Source organism: Astatotilapia calliptera, chromosome 16 (assembly GCF_900246225.1).
Source record: "Astatotilapia calliptera chromosome 16, fAstCal1.2, whole genome shotgun sequence".
In the NCBI taxonomy this organism is placed as follows: domain Eukaryota; kingdom Metazoa; phylum Chordata; class Actinopteri; order Cichliformes; family Cichlidae; genus Astatotilapia; species Astatotilapia calliptera.
The window spans coordinates 2,954,987-2,971,066 of NC_039317.1; the positions used below are offsets into that span (position 1 = coordinate 2,954,987).

The following is a 16,080-nucleotide window of genomic DNA, read 5'->3' on the forward strand; positions in this document are numbered from 1 at the left end:
AATAAACTGGTGCATGCGTCACACTGTGCGCCACGTTATTGTTTCGGTGAAATGAATTTCTACAATACTGTTACTGTTAATTCTACTCTCTGCAGTGTTTAAATGCTTACATATACACACAGTTACTGTCCCTCCACACATACGACTCGGTTCTGCTTCTATGCCCCAGCTTTGTTTACTTTTTCCCACAGAGGCTTCTAGACTTCTGATTGGCCAACATTTCTGCACAGTTAGGAATCTAGCGCCACCTGCTGCTTTGGCATGTTCATAGCAGCGTTTTCCTTCATTTCTGCCTTTATGTGTGGACGGGATTATTTTTTAAAACGAAAACGGAAAATCTCCGTTTTCAAAAATACCCGTGTACGTGTGGACGTAGCCTCAGTCTCTGACTGGAAGCGCTAATTCGTCATTCGGCTTTTGTCAGACTAAAGTAACTGTTAAAACTGTTTGAAAAGCTCAGCTATACAACAAGGAGAGATTGAGAATTTCCTTTTAGTTCTCAGTTTATTTGATGTTGACAAAAGTTAGTCAGTTTTGTCTGTTCTTCTGTAAAACAAACTAAGATTTATTTTTAGAATTAATATTTTGTTTCTAAGTGGAATTGACAATTTAGTCTGTTTCGTTTGTTCTATTTTGAAACTTAAACGCTTTAGCGGCTGCCTTTTGTGTAGTTTGCAATATTTGCCTTTATTTATCTGAAAAAGTCTCATGTTCCTTAAGTACATCTACCCTGTTGAACTTATTATGGGAAATAAATATTTAAATAAAAACAAGCTGCTGATTATTTCACATTTTCCTTGTGAGCAACGGCACATTTAAATCTTACAAATATAGTTATTTGGCTTATATCGTGATATATATCGTTATCGCCTGAAATGAAAAAAACATATCGTGATATGAAAAAATCTCATATCGCCCAGCTCTAGTTGGGACCATATTGTCATGGTCCTCCATTTTTGCCCCGGTGTGCTGTCTTCACTCCTCGCACCAAGGTGGCAGCTGGTCTCCGACTGATCTCCACATCCACGCTACTCTCACCTGCTGCTAATCTCCTCTGATTGTTCCAGCCAGTACTTAGGACCCTGGTGGAGGACTGTTCCTCGCTGGATTGTTATACTTACCTCTGTTAGTGTAGCAAATTTCTTTGTGTTTCCTGTTTCTCTCCTAACAGCTGTCTCCATCTCCCTGTACAGATCTACCTGGGTCCTTGCCTGTTTCCCTTGGACCTGACCTGGATGAGCGTGAGTGAGAGTGAGTCACTGCATGGGATCGGATTGAGTGTGTTTGTGTCACTCTGGTACAAAGAGGAGTGTGAGCCTGTTATCCCCTGCCCTGGACCCCTTTTTTGGAACCCCTGGAGCCCTCATCCCTTGATCACTGTATATATATATATACATAACTCACGTGGTGTTGTAAATAAATGCCCCTTTGATTGCATAGCTCTGAATCCTGCCTAATCCAATGTGACACATACACTGTATGGTTGAGAAGGTGCACTAAGTTGTCATGTAGTGCTAGCGAGTGCTAGGCATTAAACAATTTAGATAATAGAATTTAACTCATCATAACTGAAGCACAAAATTCTTTGGCAGTCTGTAGCACACAGTAAGTCATGGTCTTTGTCAAATAGTCCATTAAAAATGCTCTGAAAGGCATTACGAGCGCAAAAATAGCAGAAAAGAGGCTCAGCCGTAAGTGGCCTTTTGAGAAACTGCAGTTTAACTTTGCACTTCGGCATTGGCTTCATTGTATTAGCGCACAAAAAAGGTTTGGTATATTTTCTGCAGTGTTGTGCCATGCATGTCTCTCCATTCATTTTTGCAGTGTAGATGCAAGAGTGCTTTAGTGCTTTTTCTTGGCTTACATACTGACTGCATTGCAATTGTCCATGCTCCAGTGGGAAGAGCAGAGATACTGCTCATCGTGGCACTCTGGACTGAGCCATTACTGAAGTCATCATGTTGTGAATCTGTGCACATGTAGAGTAAACGTATGAATTGTATTAAATTTGTGTTTGGGGGGAAAAATCTTTCTAAGTTTGGTTTTTGATTAAATTTAACATGTAATCCTTTACTTGCAGTTTTGATGTCGCCATAGGTCTGTTGGAAGCTCTCTCCCCTTTCGTTTAGTTAGGACCTTCAAAATGACTGCCAAATAGTGAAACCAAAATGGCTCCCATCTTGCATGACCTGCTTCTTGAAGGACCTTAGCCGTATAACACATTTCCCTTATTTTGAGCTTGCTAAGGCATTAATAAGGCATTCGTTTTGGGGGTTCAAATTTTAGATTTGCTCTCCATGGTTCTGAAAAATTGTCAAAAACGATTATTAACAAGCTCACTGGAGTCTCAGTTATAGCCAAAGTGGGATTACCTTTGAGAGTCTCCATAGAAAATTGCAAAATTTAGCATTTGGTACAGGGGAGAAAAGAAAGAAGGATAGAGAGGACTCATGGACTTCATCTCTTTGTTCTGACATTGTACTTGGGCAATCGGTACAATGCCGATCACAATCACAGTCGCCCCCTGAGCCACGGTCGGTTGGGAAGCTCATCTGTAATGGTTATGAAGGTAACAGGAAGGTTGCCGGTTCGATCCCCGGGCTCTCTGTCCTGGTCGTTGTGTCCTTGGGCAAGACACTTTACCCTACCGCCTACTGGTGATGGCCAGAGGGGCCGATGGCGCGATATGGCAGCCTCGCTTCTGTCAGTCTGCCCCAGGGCAGCTGTGGCTACAACTGTAGCTTGCCTCCACCAGTGTGTGAATGAATAGTGGAATTGTAAAGCGCTTTGGGTGCCTTGAAAAGCGCTATATAAATGCAATCCATTATTACTTGGACCAGCTGACCCATTACAATGCCCTTTAGACCTTTTGACTTTTTAATTTATTATGGGGTTCCCTTTAATTGAAGACCCCTCAAAGGTCTGCTGACCTACACAGAGACATAGACAGTCTGGCACACACAGACACACATACTTTGCCGACAGCTTAAGCAGGAGATGACAGGCCTGGTTACAGTAATAACCCTTCCAGCTATCTCACGCCCATGCGTCTGCAGTATAGCCTGTAAATCTCACTCTGTTATTGTTTTAATAACACTAATGTTAGTATTAGCCAAGCGGTAAAAACGTCAGACATCAAAAGCCTGAAACATCTGAGCTATATTGGGGTGAAGACAAAGGGCGAGGGCCCAGCTTGTGAAAATAGCTGACTGTGCTGACTCAGCAAAGGAGTGTGTGTGTGTGTGTGTGTGTGTGTGTGTGTGTGTGTGTGTGTGTGTGTGCGTGCATGAAGCAGGAAGGGCAGTAGTAGGCACAAATTTGTATACTGATAGTGCAATTGTGTAAGTGCGTGGATAGTTCAGTGCATGTAAGAGAGCCAAGCGACCTGCACAGAACAAAGCCCTGCAGCTGCTCGGTAAAAACGGACTTCTCAGAGCTCCATTTCCTCCAAACCACAAAGCCTCATAAAACTAGGCAGCCATACTTAGCTAATGGCATTAACTTCAGTACCGATGCCTCTGGTGCTGCTTATTGGGGGAAAACACCCTGATATATTTTCCAGCACATGACTTTGTTTTTCTGAATCAACAGCTCCACCTCTTCTCTGAACCATGGGGAAATAATAACTCTGAAATCACGTCTGATGGAGATGCATCGTAAAACGGCAGAAGATGGAAATAAAATCCACTTTGTGTTTGCTGGAGCTCATCTGCGACACACTGTCATGGAATATGTGAAAACCTGTTGGCAGCAGGGGTGTGGCTAGGGTCTGGGCTGGCACCACCACTGTCTGAAATTTGATTTGAACCCAAGAGCCTCCGCAAACTTTTATTCACATGGGAACACATGGGGTCTGGATTCCCTTTCTGGGAAAAACAGCATTGTCATCTTCAGGGCATCATTGTAAATGTAACTATATAATGACAAATACTAAAACATTATGTCTGCATGCTCATATAACTAATGCAAGATGCTAGAAAATACATTTCTTAAGCTGTTAAGTTGAAATATGGACTCCCCCTTTGACTCACAGTGATGTCTAAGACATAGTTTTTTGTTTTTGTGTGTGTGTGTGGGGGGGGGGGGGTTTACCAACAACCACTCAGTACAATAAAACTCCTGTACAGCTGGACAGCCTTGTATTTTGTTACTCTGTGGTTGAACCTAGTTTTGCCATATTGCTACATGGCAACCTAATGTGACTTTATGGAGGCAGGAGGCCTCACATCTATGAAAGTCCTTGTGATCTGATTCATTTTCAACACCCAGCCCTCATCCTGACTGGTTCTTGGCCCAGTGCCTCCCCATTTAAAAAATTCTATAAACACCCCTGACTGGCACCAGGGAAAATAGAAGAAAGCGATGCAGCTTGTGCCCTGTAGTGTACGTTGAAACCTATATGACATTAATATTGGTTGCTGTGGCCCCTTGCGTTTTAAAATATGTGAGTAATGAAATAAGTTCTCCACGTGTACCAAAAATGACCTATTTTATGAACCTCTGAGCGCAGCAGGCGAGACTTCTTTGTCAGCGTACATATATGGGTGTGTGTGCGCGCGCGCACGTGTGTGTATGTGTGCGTGGATGCATGCTCAGGGTGGGGGTCCAGTGAATGCCAGGCTATCCATAATGTTTACTGACACAACACATTTTAATGGTTTTAGCTAAGAGCCAAGAATTGAGAAATCAAGTCACATCAAAAGGGTGGCACACAGCGGAAGTCCATTGTTTACACTTATGGCTTCAGCTAAATCTGAGCACAGCTGAATTACTTTGTTGTTGCAAAACTTTGTACAAGTATTGTTTATTTGTATAAAACAGCTTTCTAAAAAAAATAGCATTCCCATTTTTGCCTTTAAGATGTATTATTGTTCTGTGAACTTTCATTAAGGGAAATTCTATATTATACTTTCCACAGTCAGAAATGAAATACGGCAATGCCAATCAAGTCAAAACTCAAAAACTAATTAGCTCCTCACCCACCTCAGCCAAGTATTTTTATTCCACCCCCAGATTTAATTTCAGACCCTCAGTAAGTAGTGTTTGAACAATGAGCTGAGAGTCGTGTGAGGTCCCAGCATGCAGAACAAACGTGTGAACCCCAGTCATTCTCTGGCCATATGCTGGTGAACACCCAAGATCACACAATAGAGGAATTGTTTGGCTTTGGGTCTAACATTAAGAGTTTCTCTTTCTCTTGCGTGCCGCAGGGCTTCATGGGAGACCCATTACAACGATGATCAAAACGACTCCTACATATTACATACAGGCTGTTTCTTGTTTATTTTGCAGGTCGTTTCGAGCCGGGTCTCCAAATATCTGCTGTGAGTTAGCAGTAGTGGGCGGTTTCTAGTGGGCCACTGTGACCGGGTGTGCAGAGGTAAAGGAACAACGTGACATCATTCTTTGGCAACAGCGGTGTTGAATTTTCCAAAGATTTTGGAGATGATCAAATTTCACATTGCAATCATATCACAGTCAGGGTGGCCTGTTCATCACCTTACAGCTTGAGGCAGCTAATCCTGTGAAGTTCAGCCACACCAAACAACAGCCTGGATCGGGTCTTTTCCAATACACTTGAAACAATTGTAAAAAAGTAGGTTTTTTTTATTAAAACATACACAAACATAAATAAAAAGAACACTGAATAGAAAAATCTAGCAGATGAAAACAGATGAAGGTCTTACAGGTGTGCTACAATCTTGTAGAAGAAACAATATAACCATATTGCTTTTGGCTAGGCAAGTACACACAGAATTGTCAAAAATCGAGATACATAAATATAGAATTTAAAAGGAAGCCCCTGTGTTTTAATAACAAAAAGCGTGCCTACTATTTCCTCTAAGTGCTGCTTAATGAATGTCATACAGACATAAAATATAAATGATTTTACAGGCGAAAGGTCACTTTAACAGTGGCTCGTCTCTGTACTTTTCTAGCTAATAAATAAATATTTAGTGCATATTCCCATTTACCTCACTAAGAGCCAAATGAAAAACAAACAAACAAAAAAAAAAAAGTTAAGTTAAAGATGAACCAAACTCAACTTGGTCCGTCTAGTGAAAGAAGAGACAGGAGTCTATTCCTGTCATTCATGGTCAGACAGTCCTGCTATCTGCTTCACTTGCTGATCGTCATAAATGAAACAAACATGTCATTTATGACATTGTCATGTTGTAACCTTCAAATGACCACTTGGGGCGGAAAGATGGATAATAAATGTTTTTGGAGCAACAACCCCATGGCCCCAAGTCAAACTCATACTAAACCTAAATTTTAATTTTAATTTTTGGGTGAAATTACCTATTACTGTCACTATCCGCTAAAGTTGCTAAACTGCAAGGATGCTTCACTGCCTGCCTTGATCTGACTTCCAAAGACTTTCAAGAAAACACTTATACCAAGGCCTTATTTTTATCCTATGATAATCTGCTAAGTACAAGCAGATGCTCTATCAACTCCAATTCTCTCTTTGGACATTTTTCTCCAACAATCAGCACTGATAAATCCTTTCTTGCTGCACCTCCTCCCAACAAACTTACTTCCTTAGTTGCTCCCTTGTGAATCATTTAATTAGTGCATAAACACATGTCAATCCTTAAGTCTAAATGTTGTAATCTAAACTGAATGTATTTAAATTCCCCAACACAAACCACAAAAAAGTCCAATAAAACTCAAGTGCTATTTTGGGTGAAGTAGAGAGTGCTAGTTCTGCTTTTTGGGAAAGGAAAAACAGAAAGTGGAAAGACAAGTTTGTTTTTTGAAAGGTGTTTACCTTTTGCATAAGTTTTTCCTCATAATAAGAGTCTAAAAAGGCTATCTGATGCAAAACAATGTGACACAAAAAACAAAACAATTTAAAAAAAACAAAAACAAAAAAAAAACTCTTTTGACAAATTAACATCACTAACAGTGGTTCTTTGGCATATCAAATGTTCAGTAGCATGTCCGCTCCCCATGTATTTAAGTTTCAGATACCCCACTTTATGGCCCCAAAATACGTCGCTTCTCCTGCCAGGTCCAGCATGAAGGCGTTGGACACATTGACAAACAAGGCATCTCCGACATCCAGCTGGACCCCTCGTCCCTGCTGGGCACAGTACATATTATAGGTTGTGCCGTTCCACCGCATAGTGCTGCCCATCTTGCTTAATACCACAGCCTTGCTGTTGTGTTTGATGCTCTCATGGCACAAGTACTGGAAGAGCTGGGTGTTTTTAACATCCACTGGGGGATTGTCGTCTGAAATTGGCCCTTTGAAATTGTAATAGCGGAAGCAAGTTTTGGCGTAAACGTAGTAGGAACCGGCTTCCCTCACCAGCAGTTTCCCCTTGTGGTAACCCATGTTATGGAGGTGCGCATGTGTATCATCCCATTCAATGGTGATGGCCGCCAGCTCACTCTCTGTGTGATGACAAAGAACAACAGAAAAACTGGATGAATTACTTCACCTTTAGAGAACTTTTGTTGTTTATCAAGAACATCCTTTCTATATTTGCAGTAATCTAGTTTAACTAACCTAGTTTCAAACTAAAGGTTCAGTAAATCAGGTCACAACATTAAAACTTAACCTCTCTATTGTAAAACTTATATTCGTTGCAACTCTGTTAAGCATTAACATTATAGCACCATCAAGAGACTCAACACTTAAAACAGGAAGTCATCTTTGTATCCCAATGCAAAGTAATTTCTAAAGGACGTTTAATGCTGTACTACTGAACAAGGGTAAAAAGTTATGAATTCAACCATAGCTGTAGCTATTTTTGTACAACTAAGATTTACACAGTTTACAATGAGTAGAAAGTAAAACATAATGGAAAAGTATGAGCAAGTCTCGCCACTCATGGGGCATCTTGGTAACGGCTTCAGAGAGTTATTTGAGAAGCCTCTGATGAGGCAGAGGACAAGTATATGCCATATAGTAGCAAGCTAATGTTTCATTTGTTGAGCACTTTGGTTAGTGTTTAAAAACAAATCATTTCATTTGGCGATTTTTTTTTAAACTGGATGATGCATACAATATGAATCATATATTATATATAATAGTTATATCAACCCATATGGGGCAAATAACATATTTCGTTTACATTTTATTTATTATAAATGTGAAACTGTAAAAAAAAAAAAAAAAAAGACATTTCGATTAAGACTCACTCTTTGAGAAATCCTGATCCGTTCTGATTGGTAGATGGGCTGAAGCCATGCCATCTTTATTCTTGCATCGTCCTTTTTTCTTTGGATCTTTCAGTGCATTCAGCATTGGCTCTGTCTGCACCTCCTGCAGAAAAAGTGGAAAAGCTGACATAACAAACTGACAGATTTACAGATCAAACATGAAAGTGTTCCTGAGCTTATCATCGTGAGGTTTTGAACTTAGCGACCTCTCATATAATCAGTCACAATTAACTTGCACCAGCATGGTTAGAACTAAGCAGGGCCTATTACATGATGCTATCAGTATACAGCCTCTCAGTCAATCTTCGGTCTGAAAGCGAGCCATGTGAGCTGAGCAAGGTTTCTTGTGATTGGCTGCCTCTAGTAAACAGAAAGTTAAAGGTGGGTGAGGATGAGTGCTTGTGATGACCGTATTAAGTGCATCCACTCTTGATGACATCATACAAAGCTAAGAGTAGAAAAAGATGACTGAAACAGAGCAGTCTGGAGCCTGAACTTTTGGCTAAGAGAGACTATTTGTACATACAATGACCTCACTATATGAAACTTTAGCCAAGTTTACTATAAACATTGACCACTGGAACAGTACACAGTATATATATATACATATATATATGACATATAATAAAGATCCGATTATAGGCCCACTATAAAGCTGTAATGTTTTTAAAAAGATTTTGACATTTTTTTACCCACAGCTTTATTCTGCTGTCTGTTTGAATAACTGCTTCTTTCCATGGAGCTGAGCATGTGTGTATACTTGAAGATGTGTGTGACCTCCTGGTGAGTGTAAACTTTCAGAAAGATTGTTCTTCTCAGGGATTTGGCAGCAATAGTGTCTGGACTGAATTCAGTCACTGACTGCTGATTCTATTCAAGGCCGCGATGACGCCGCCATCCACTGTCTGAACCGGGCTGTCCTCAGGCAAGACAGAGCATATACAGTCAAGGAAAACATGGTTTCCAAGCAAGTAAACAGTTGCAAAGGAGCTGCCAACTCTCCTACACATCTGGCATGAAATTAAAATATCAGGTGTGAGTGTTGTTTTCTGACTGCTCTTACTCAAGACATCCCAGGGATAAGGTGGAATATATATATATATAGATAAATAGATAGACATAGATATATATAGTGTTAGTGTGTAGTGTTATGCCACTATCACTTGTTTTTAAATTGAGTATTTATTCACATGCTCTGTGTAACAGATAGGGCTTTGCCGCAAAACACTGGGGTGAAGATTATTAAACTTTTTAAGCAGTTTCCTCTGATTGGAAGAATGCAGGTATAATGGCAGGATTATCTCACCTCAACTCTGAGCCAAGATTAAAAAAAAAAAAATCTAATGAAAAGGAGAGTGTTGAAAGTTTTAAACATACCAGTTGTGAAACCACACATGAGCACAGTTGCACATTCCAAATAAACTCCAGTACAAAGCCAGTCTGGCAACGTCACACCTTTAACGCTCTAATATTGCTCTTAAGTATTTATTCACAGCCTAAGTCTAGACAAATTTGCACAGATCTCAAGCTAAGATTAGCAGTCTCTGTCCCCCAAAAACAATTTGCTGCACAAACATGTTTATAGTGCAGCGCCCTGGAATGAGACAGGGGTAAACAAGGCCTTGCCAAGGCTACAAAGCAATTGTGAATGCTCTCCCAGTTGGCCCTACATTGTGGGATCTATCTTGATTTGTGGTGAGACCAAGTCATACCTCTTTAACCATAGTGAAGAGATTATTTAAACAAAGTTAACAGCAGCTTGGCAGCTACCTGAGCGACACAGGGACCTAGAAGTAAAGTGTGCAGGATGGCAGCCACTCTGCACCAGGCTAAGCTGCTACACGATGAAGACGTGCTTAGAAAATATTCATGCAGCTAAGGCTGACTGGATTGCACATGCTTGGTCCTGCAACACCACAGTGAATGCAGGCTTCAGTTCAGCCTTTTAACAACACACCGCATCCATCCTTCCCCATGTCTATTATGTTGATGAGTGGTTTCTGTGATGCTACACTAGAACAAAAGTCCTCTCACTCAGAACTTGGCCACCAAAGCAGATTGTCTCTTTGTATTTCGTACTGCATCTGACTCCTAAAACAGATCTCTAAACATTCAGATCATGAGCTATGTCTGATTCATGGCACTGTGTTCTCACCACTCCCCAGATCTTACTGACCACAGGCCCAGCCCCAGTGCAGGCCAAGCCTGAACATCCTGTCTCACATCAAAAATGAGCCGATAGCTGTCCAGCTGAGGCCTGAGAGCACCAACTCTCTTCTATAGTCTGCAGGGATCACCAACAGTCTCGGTGCTGACCCCGACACAACACAGCACTGGCCATGAGGACCTGTCATCCTGACACCTCATAAAAACTCCCAGCATGTCTTCCTGTGCTACATGGGAAACAGCCGCAGGGCTGACACAATGAACTCCTCAGTACAAGACAGGCTGGGTGGTTTGTGCAAGCACTCCGCCAGGGATATCAAACACAAATACATAATTTCAAAGGAAATTAAAACATTATGGGAACCCAGTGTTATTTTACTTCCTGGACTGTTTTTTTGCTATTGCTCTACTTTTAAAAAAAAATGGGCGGCAACTTCTATAGAGGGATTAGAAAATATGACTTCAGCGATTAAGAATTTCCATTTTACAACTCCCTCGTGCTTCTCCCGATCATCGAACAAACACTCTGCGACCACTGACGCCAATGGGTGACTCAGTAATGGCCAATGCTGTAAACTACATTCTACATCGAAGATTAATCAAACTTGTGGGGGGAAAAAACCCCAAGAAGCTATTCAATGCTATATCAAAGGCAGAGAGGTGTTTTTCCTGCTGTGGTCTGACCTCTCTCCAGCCTGTGTGACCACCTAGGGTTTTTGTGCTTGCTTTACAGAAGCTGTGGTGTGCACTGAAAAACATACCCATGGGAAAATCATAACTCCTGTCACTGCAGAAATTGCACATGATTATCCTGTTTTCCAAGTGCTTTAGGCTCTTCTCTGTTAAAAAAAAAACAAAAAACATGTACTTCCCCCTTTGCAGTGACAAAAGGAAATACCTTGCAAGCGTTGGCGTATTCTTAAAGCAGATTACTTTTAGCCTCTGTGGCATTATCTCTAATTAGCAGCAGTGTAACTACTTCTTTCTTAAGCTTTACTTTAATGACAATTTCAGAGTTGATTGGAGGAAATCAAAATCTACAGATGATCAAGTCTGATTAACTAAGTGCATGTGTGCGTGTAGCATGTGTATAATGTTGCAGCAGGAGGGACGTGTGAAAATGCACAATATCTGAGTGGAATGTGTCAGAGGAATGTTGCCTGGGGTCACCCAGGGGTCAGACTCACCTCCATGGGCCGATGTGGAGTTGTGGACAAATCTACCTGAAGAAAGAAACAAAAACGGTTATAGAGATTTTGTTTTGTTTTTAATGCAGTGATAACATCATATTTAATGAGCCGAATCTATCTCAAGAATGGTTCTCTGACAGGTCAAGATAGGAGAAATATCTCAGGCTCTACAGGCTGTCCTGTAAGATGAGATTAAGACTCACGCATACAGTACACATCAGTGTGTGTGTGTGTGTGTGTCTGCGAGAGTACAAGAGAGTGGGAGGCTATTTTCCGCATGTCATTCTGCATTCCACCGCAACAGGAGGGGAAAAAGAAGTCTGTTTTGTAACTTGAGCTTTGGCTCTCAGTTGCTGCTGTTCTGTTATCTGTGTGTAATAACAACCAATAGTCTCCCATGCACGCAAACACACTTTAACCTTCACATTCCAATCAGCTGTTTTAAATTAAAAATAGTCTCTTCAGCACATTCCTATCTCTGCATGACACTGTGCCGATCCCAGGTCTCCTCACCATCTCCAGGAAGTTTTACAGGTGTTGTGGTCAGATGATGGCCCAGCACCATACTGATGACTCACACAGACTGCTGCTATATGCATCTGTCATCGGAAAAAAGCCCTGACCAACCACAGGGCCTCTTGTGCTGCTGGGTACTTAAGACAGCCTTCCCCTCTTGTCATCTTCTCAGACAATTCCACACACTTTTATTGTACAGCTCTGGAATTAAATCCATATCTGTATAATAAAAACCCTGCCTTTCTTTAGTGTTCTTTTATTGACAAGCCAAAAAATAATAATCAGGGGTGTCTCTAGAGAATGGAGGCATAGGGTGGCACTGGCCCCCTCTGGAAATATGATTGGCTCTCAAACTACCACTTTCAGTATTTTCATGCTATGCTACTTTATACTCCACTGTATCCCTGAGGTACCACCTTGTTTATTTTAAAACTTTAGTTACTTATTACTTATACTTTCCTCATCTCACTTGTAACCGGTCTTGGCAGATAGCCGCCCCTCCCTGATCCTGGTTCAGCAGGATGTTTCTTCCTGTTAAAAGGGAGTTTTTCCTTCCCACTGTCCTCCAGTGCTTGCTCATAGGGGATCATCTGATTGTTAGGATTTTCTCTGTATTACTTTAGGGTTTTTACCTTAGAATATAAAGTGCCTTAAGGCGACTGTTGTAATTCCACGCTATATAATTAAAACTGAACTGAATTATTATCTTATACAATTTCTCCAATAAATGTACAAATATATGTAGCTGTGTTGTTAGAGCTAAAGCTATCCAACAGTGCGAGTATTTTAAATCATTTCCAGCTGCAGCATTAAGATTATATAGACTTTGATGAACTGTATGATATTGCATAATTAGTACCTGCCATAATTTTTGTACCATTACTTTTATAGGATTACGATTTTATGAGCCCTGTAAAACGCCCCCGAAATTCACACATAAACAGGTGGAAGAGATGGGAAAAGGGAGAAAGGAGGAAGAGAGATGCTCGCCAGGTGAACTTAGTGCATCCTGACAGAGCAGAGATGCGGTCTGCCCTCTCGGCTTGTTCAAACACGACGATTATTCAACTCTAAAACCGCCATCAAGTAGAAAAAACAATTATTAATACTATTATTATTATTATTATTTCACATCATCGCAGACACGCAACCTACAAGATGCCACACACGCGTCTTCAAGGAATATGAGCGATCCCAGATCATATGTCACTGCGCTGTCACACATGGCAGCACGTCGGAACATCCACAGGGTCCTGCTTGAACTTTGCCATACTCCCCTGCCTCCACTGCGTTTCTGCTTATCCTCAAACGTTTACAGCTAATGTCACACACAGATTACAAATACAGCTCGCGGACGGCATGTAAACACGCTGCACGAAGAACTTCAGCGGCAGCAGCGGCAGCCTCAAGTGAAAACATCTGTATTTTGCAAACAAGACATCATGGAGACTGACATTTGGATTCGCAGCCGAGCCTCAGTTGCTGAGATGTTATCGTCTCAAAAACAGGTAATCTTCGTGGAAAGGAAAAAAAATCTTTAAGGGGGGTTCGTGAGATGCTATCAGCGAGTCAGGGTGTTTCTGCAGCGAGGCAGCAGTTTAACTGCGTGCCGCCGAGGCGCAGCACCTTCAAAGGAACACCAAAGTGCACCAAAGCTTTGCGCGGAGAACAGCACAAGTGGCTCGATCTGAAAGCTGCTTCCCCCCCCCCCCCCCCCTCTCTCTCTCTCTCTCTTTTTTTATCTTCACAGGTTGCTTTACATGTAGAGCTAGAAAGGTTATCTGACATTTTATAGGTATTGTAAAGTTGCGCAAACATCCCTGGACCCGGTCCTACCTCGCTCACGGCCAGCAATTGTTGACAGTCTTTTAGAAGTAAATATTTACACACAAACCCCAAGTTTGAGTGAAGCTACACACACAATGAAAGCAGTATAGGAGCGAACTATGCAGTAGATCACACCACGCTGTTGCTCTGAGATTCTTACCTCTTGGAGATAACCTGTCAGGTGTAATAAGATCGCCACGCTGGAGGCCACCTGAAGCAATCCCATAACAGCGAGGGTCCCGAATAGGAGCGGCCGGTATGTGGGTTCCGAACTCTGCACCGGGTGGAAGCGGTGCTGCTGCCCCACCTCGATGTCGACGGTGTTCCGCAGGTAGCCTCTGTACTCGCTGTGGGTAGCTGCCATGCTGCGCGCTTTGTGTGTGTGCCGTTCAGCCCCGGGGCCAGGTCCCAGACTCAATGCAAGGAAGGAAACCGAGTTTGCAAGAGTCCCTATAATCAGCAGTGGGTGGGCTGAGAGAGCGCGTTTGCGTCTGCAGCCAATCAGAGGGATCCTCCGGTAGCCGGAGAGAAACAGACTCGAGCAGGACTGTCAACCGGATCGACCTGAGCGCATGACAGGTAAAGCGAGCCCTTTATGTCTGGCCCTTTGTGGAGACGCGTTAATGTGTGATCCTCCCCTTCCCGTCTACACCCCGTGAACATGAATTAGGCGCACAGCAGGGATGCAAAGAGGATGGGTTTAAAAAAGAAAAAAATCCAACCCATCAGTGATCAGTGGGCACTCCTGTTTTGTTTTTTAAAGAAAACCGAGAAAAAGATCAAATAAAATACAAACATATTCAGCCATACATTCATTCATTCATTAATTTTTGACATAAATACTAAAAAAAATGCTGCTTTGCTTAGAAAAAACTTGTCTTAGTGATTTTAAAAGTATTCAGATATGATCTTCCTCGTTTTTACACCGCTATGTTTCCACGTGTACTGGTTTACACAGTCACCTAAAAAGTGAAAGCTCTCTGGGTTGATCTCAAGAGGAGCCAAAGGTTCCCTGGGGGTAGCGACAGGAAATGCAACCGGCATAAAAATCTGTCCAAAACAAAACAGGCAAAGCTGCCTGCTGTGCCGACGCCTTCGGAATAAAAGGGAGAACCCGAGAATAGCTTTTAATGCAGAGTCTATTCTGACCTACTGGATATATAAGATGTTTCCTTATCCAGTAGAGGGAGGCTTCAATGTCTCACATCCACTTATGGAAGTTGCATAATGGGTCCGGACTGAGGGGCAAAAAGTTCTTGAACTTAAACAGTTAACTAAGCTCCAGCACCTCAGTGAAGTCAAACATATACAAGACACATTCTGCTTTAAGATAGTGAGTCTTTGTGTGTCAGATCTCATTAGCTCAACAGATTCAGTGGTGCTTTTTGGTCCTGTTCAGCCATCGTCATGTCTTTCAGAGAGGGAGTTCTGATGAACAGTGGTGCAGATTACTGGCTGAATGAAGTATAACATTCTGTGAATCCTGTGCTTCATTGCTGCCGCCACATTACTATTGGGCAACCATGTCCCGGACGCATGTATATGGAGGCTGGGGGTCTGACCACTGCTAAAACAATTAGAACTTTCTAAATTATCAGCATATTTTTAAAGAGATTCAGTTTGGTGTTTTATTTCTATTAGCAGTTTCTGATTTCCCATGGTTACCTAACTGATTTTTTCTTGGTCCCTCACTTGTTGGTGGTGTTTAACCATATGCTTTAGTCCTGCTTTAGTCTAATGTAATAACCTAGGGTCTGTGTGCACAGAGGTCTCTGGCTGGGCCAGCATAACTGATAAAGTGATGTGGTTTTGTTTCTTGTAACACAGGAAAGAGGTCACATTTGAAGACATTCCTTTGTGTAAAATGCACGGAAACTCTTAATCATGCATTTATCACATCTCTGCATTGGAATTTTGTTGTTTTTTTGTAAGTTCCTGGTTGGCACCACAGAAATGCACCACGACAGTAAACTTGTGAAATCAGCCCACTAAACGCAACCCTTCACTTCTTGTGAATTGTGAATCAGATGTGTTTTTTCAGTATATTTGTTAAAGAGCAGCTTGTAAGTCTTTTTTTTTTCTTTTGAGTCATGCATAATATTTCTTGGAAATGTACTTTTGATTTGACATGTTTTGCGAAACATAAAGGCTAAAATTTAGATGAAAAAGTGAATTTGAAGCAGAGCTCTTACGCTTTTTTTGTGAA

At 41.7% G+C, this 16,080-nt stretch overlaps 1 protein-coding gene across 1 annotated transcript; it reads right to left on the reverse strand.

Annotated features, from left to right (window-relative positions):
* Positions 1 to 5,621: 5,621 nt before the first annotated feature.
* tnfsf11 (TNF superfamily member 11) lies at positions 5,622 to 14,497 on the reverse strand. The gene is made up of 4 exons (XM_026145637.1): positions 14,035 to 14,497; positions 11,529 to 11,564; positions 8,155 to 8,278; positions 5,622 to 7,404 (listed from the first exon to the last, which is right to left on the reverse strand). Exons 1-4 carry the CDS (start codon positions 14,236 to 14,238, stop codon positions 6,971 to 6,973), a joined length of 798 nt encoding a protein of 265 aa, XP_026001422.1. The 5' UTR covers positions 14,239 to 14,497; the 3' UTR covers positions 5,622 to 6,970.
* Positions 14,498 to 16,080: the final 1,583 nt, after the last annotated feature.

What these genes read in the sequence shown, in the direction of transcription:
- tnfsf11 (XM_026145637.1), bottom strand. Translation starts at nt 14,238, where the DNA reads ATGGCAGCTACCCACAGCGAGTACAGAGGCTACCTGCGGAACACCGTC. An exon ending in TGACAGGTTATCTCCAAGAG is followed by an intron (nt 11,565 to 14,034) that starts GTAAGAATCTCA and finishes TTCTTTCTTCAG; the next exon opens with GTAGATTTGTCCACAACTCC. An exon ending in GGATCAGGATTTCTCAAAGA is followed by an intron (nt 7,405 to 8,154) that starts GTGAGTCTTAAT and finishes GTCATCACACAG; the next exon opens with AGAGTGAGCTGGCGGCCATC.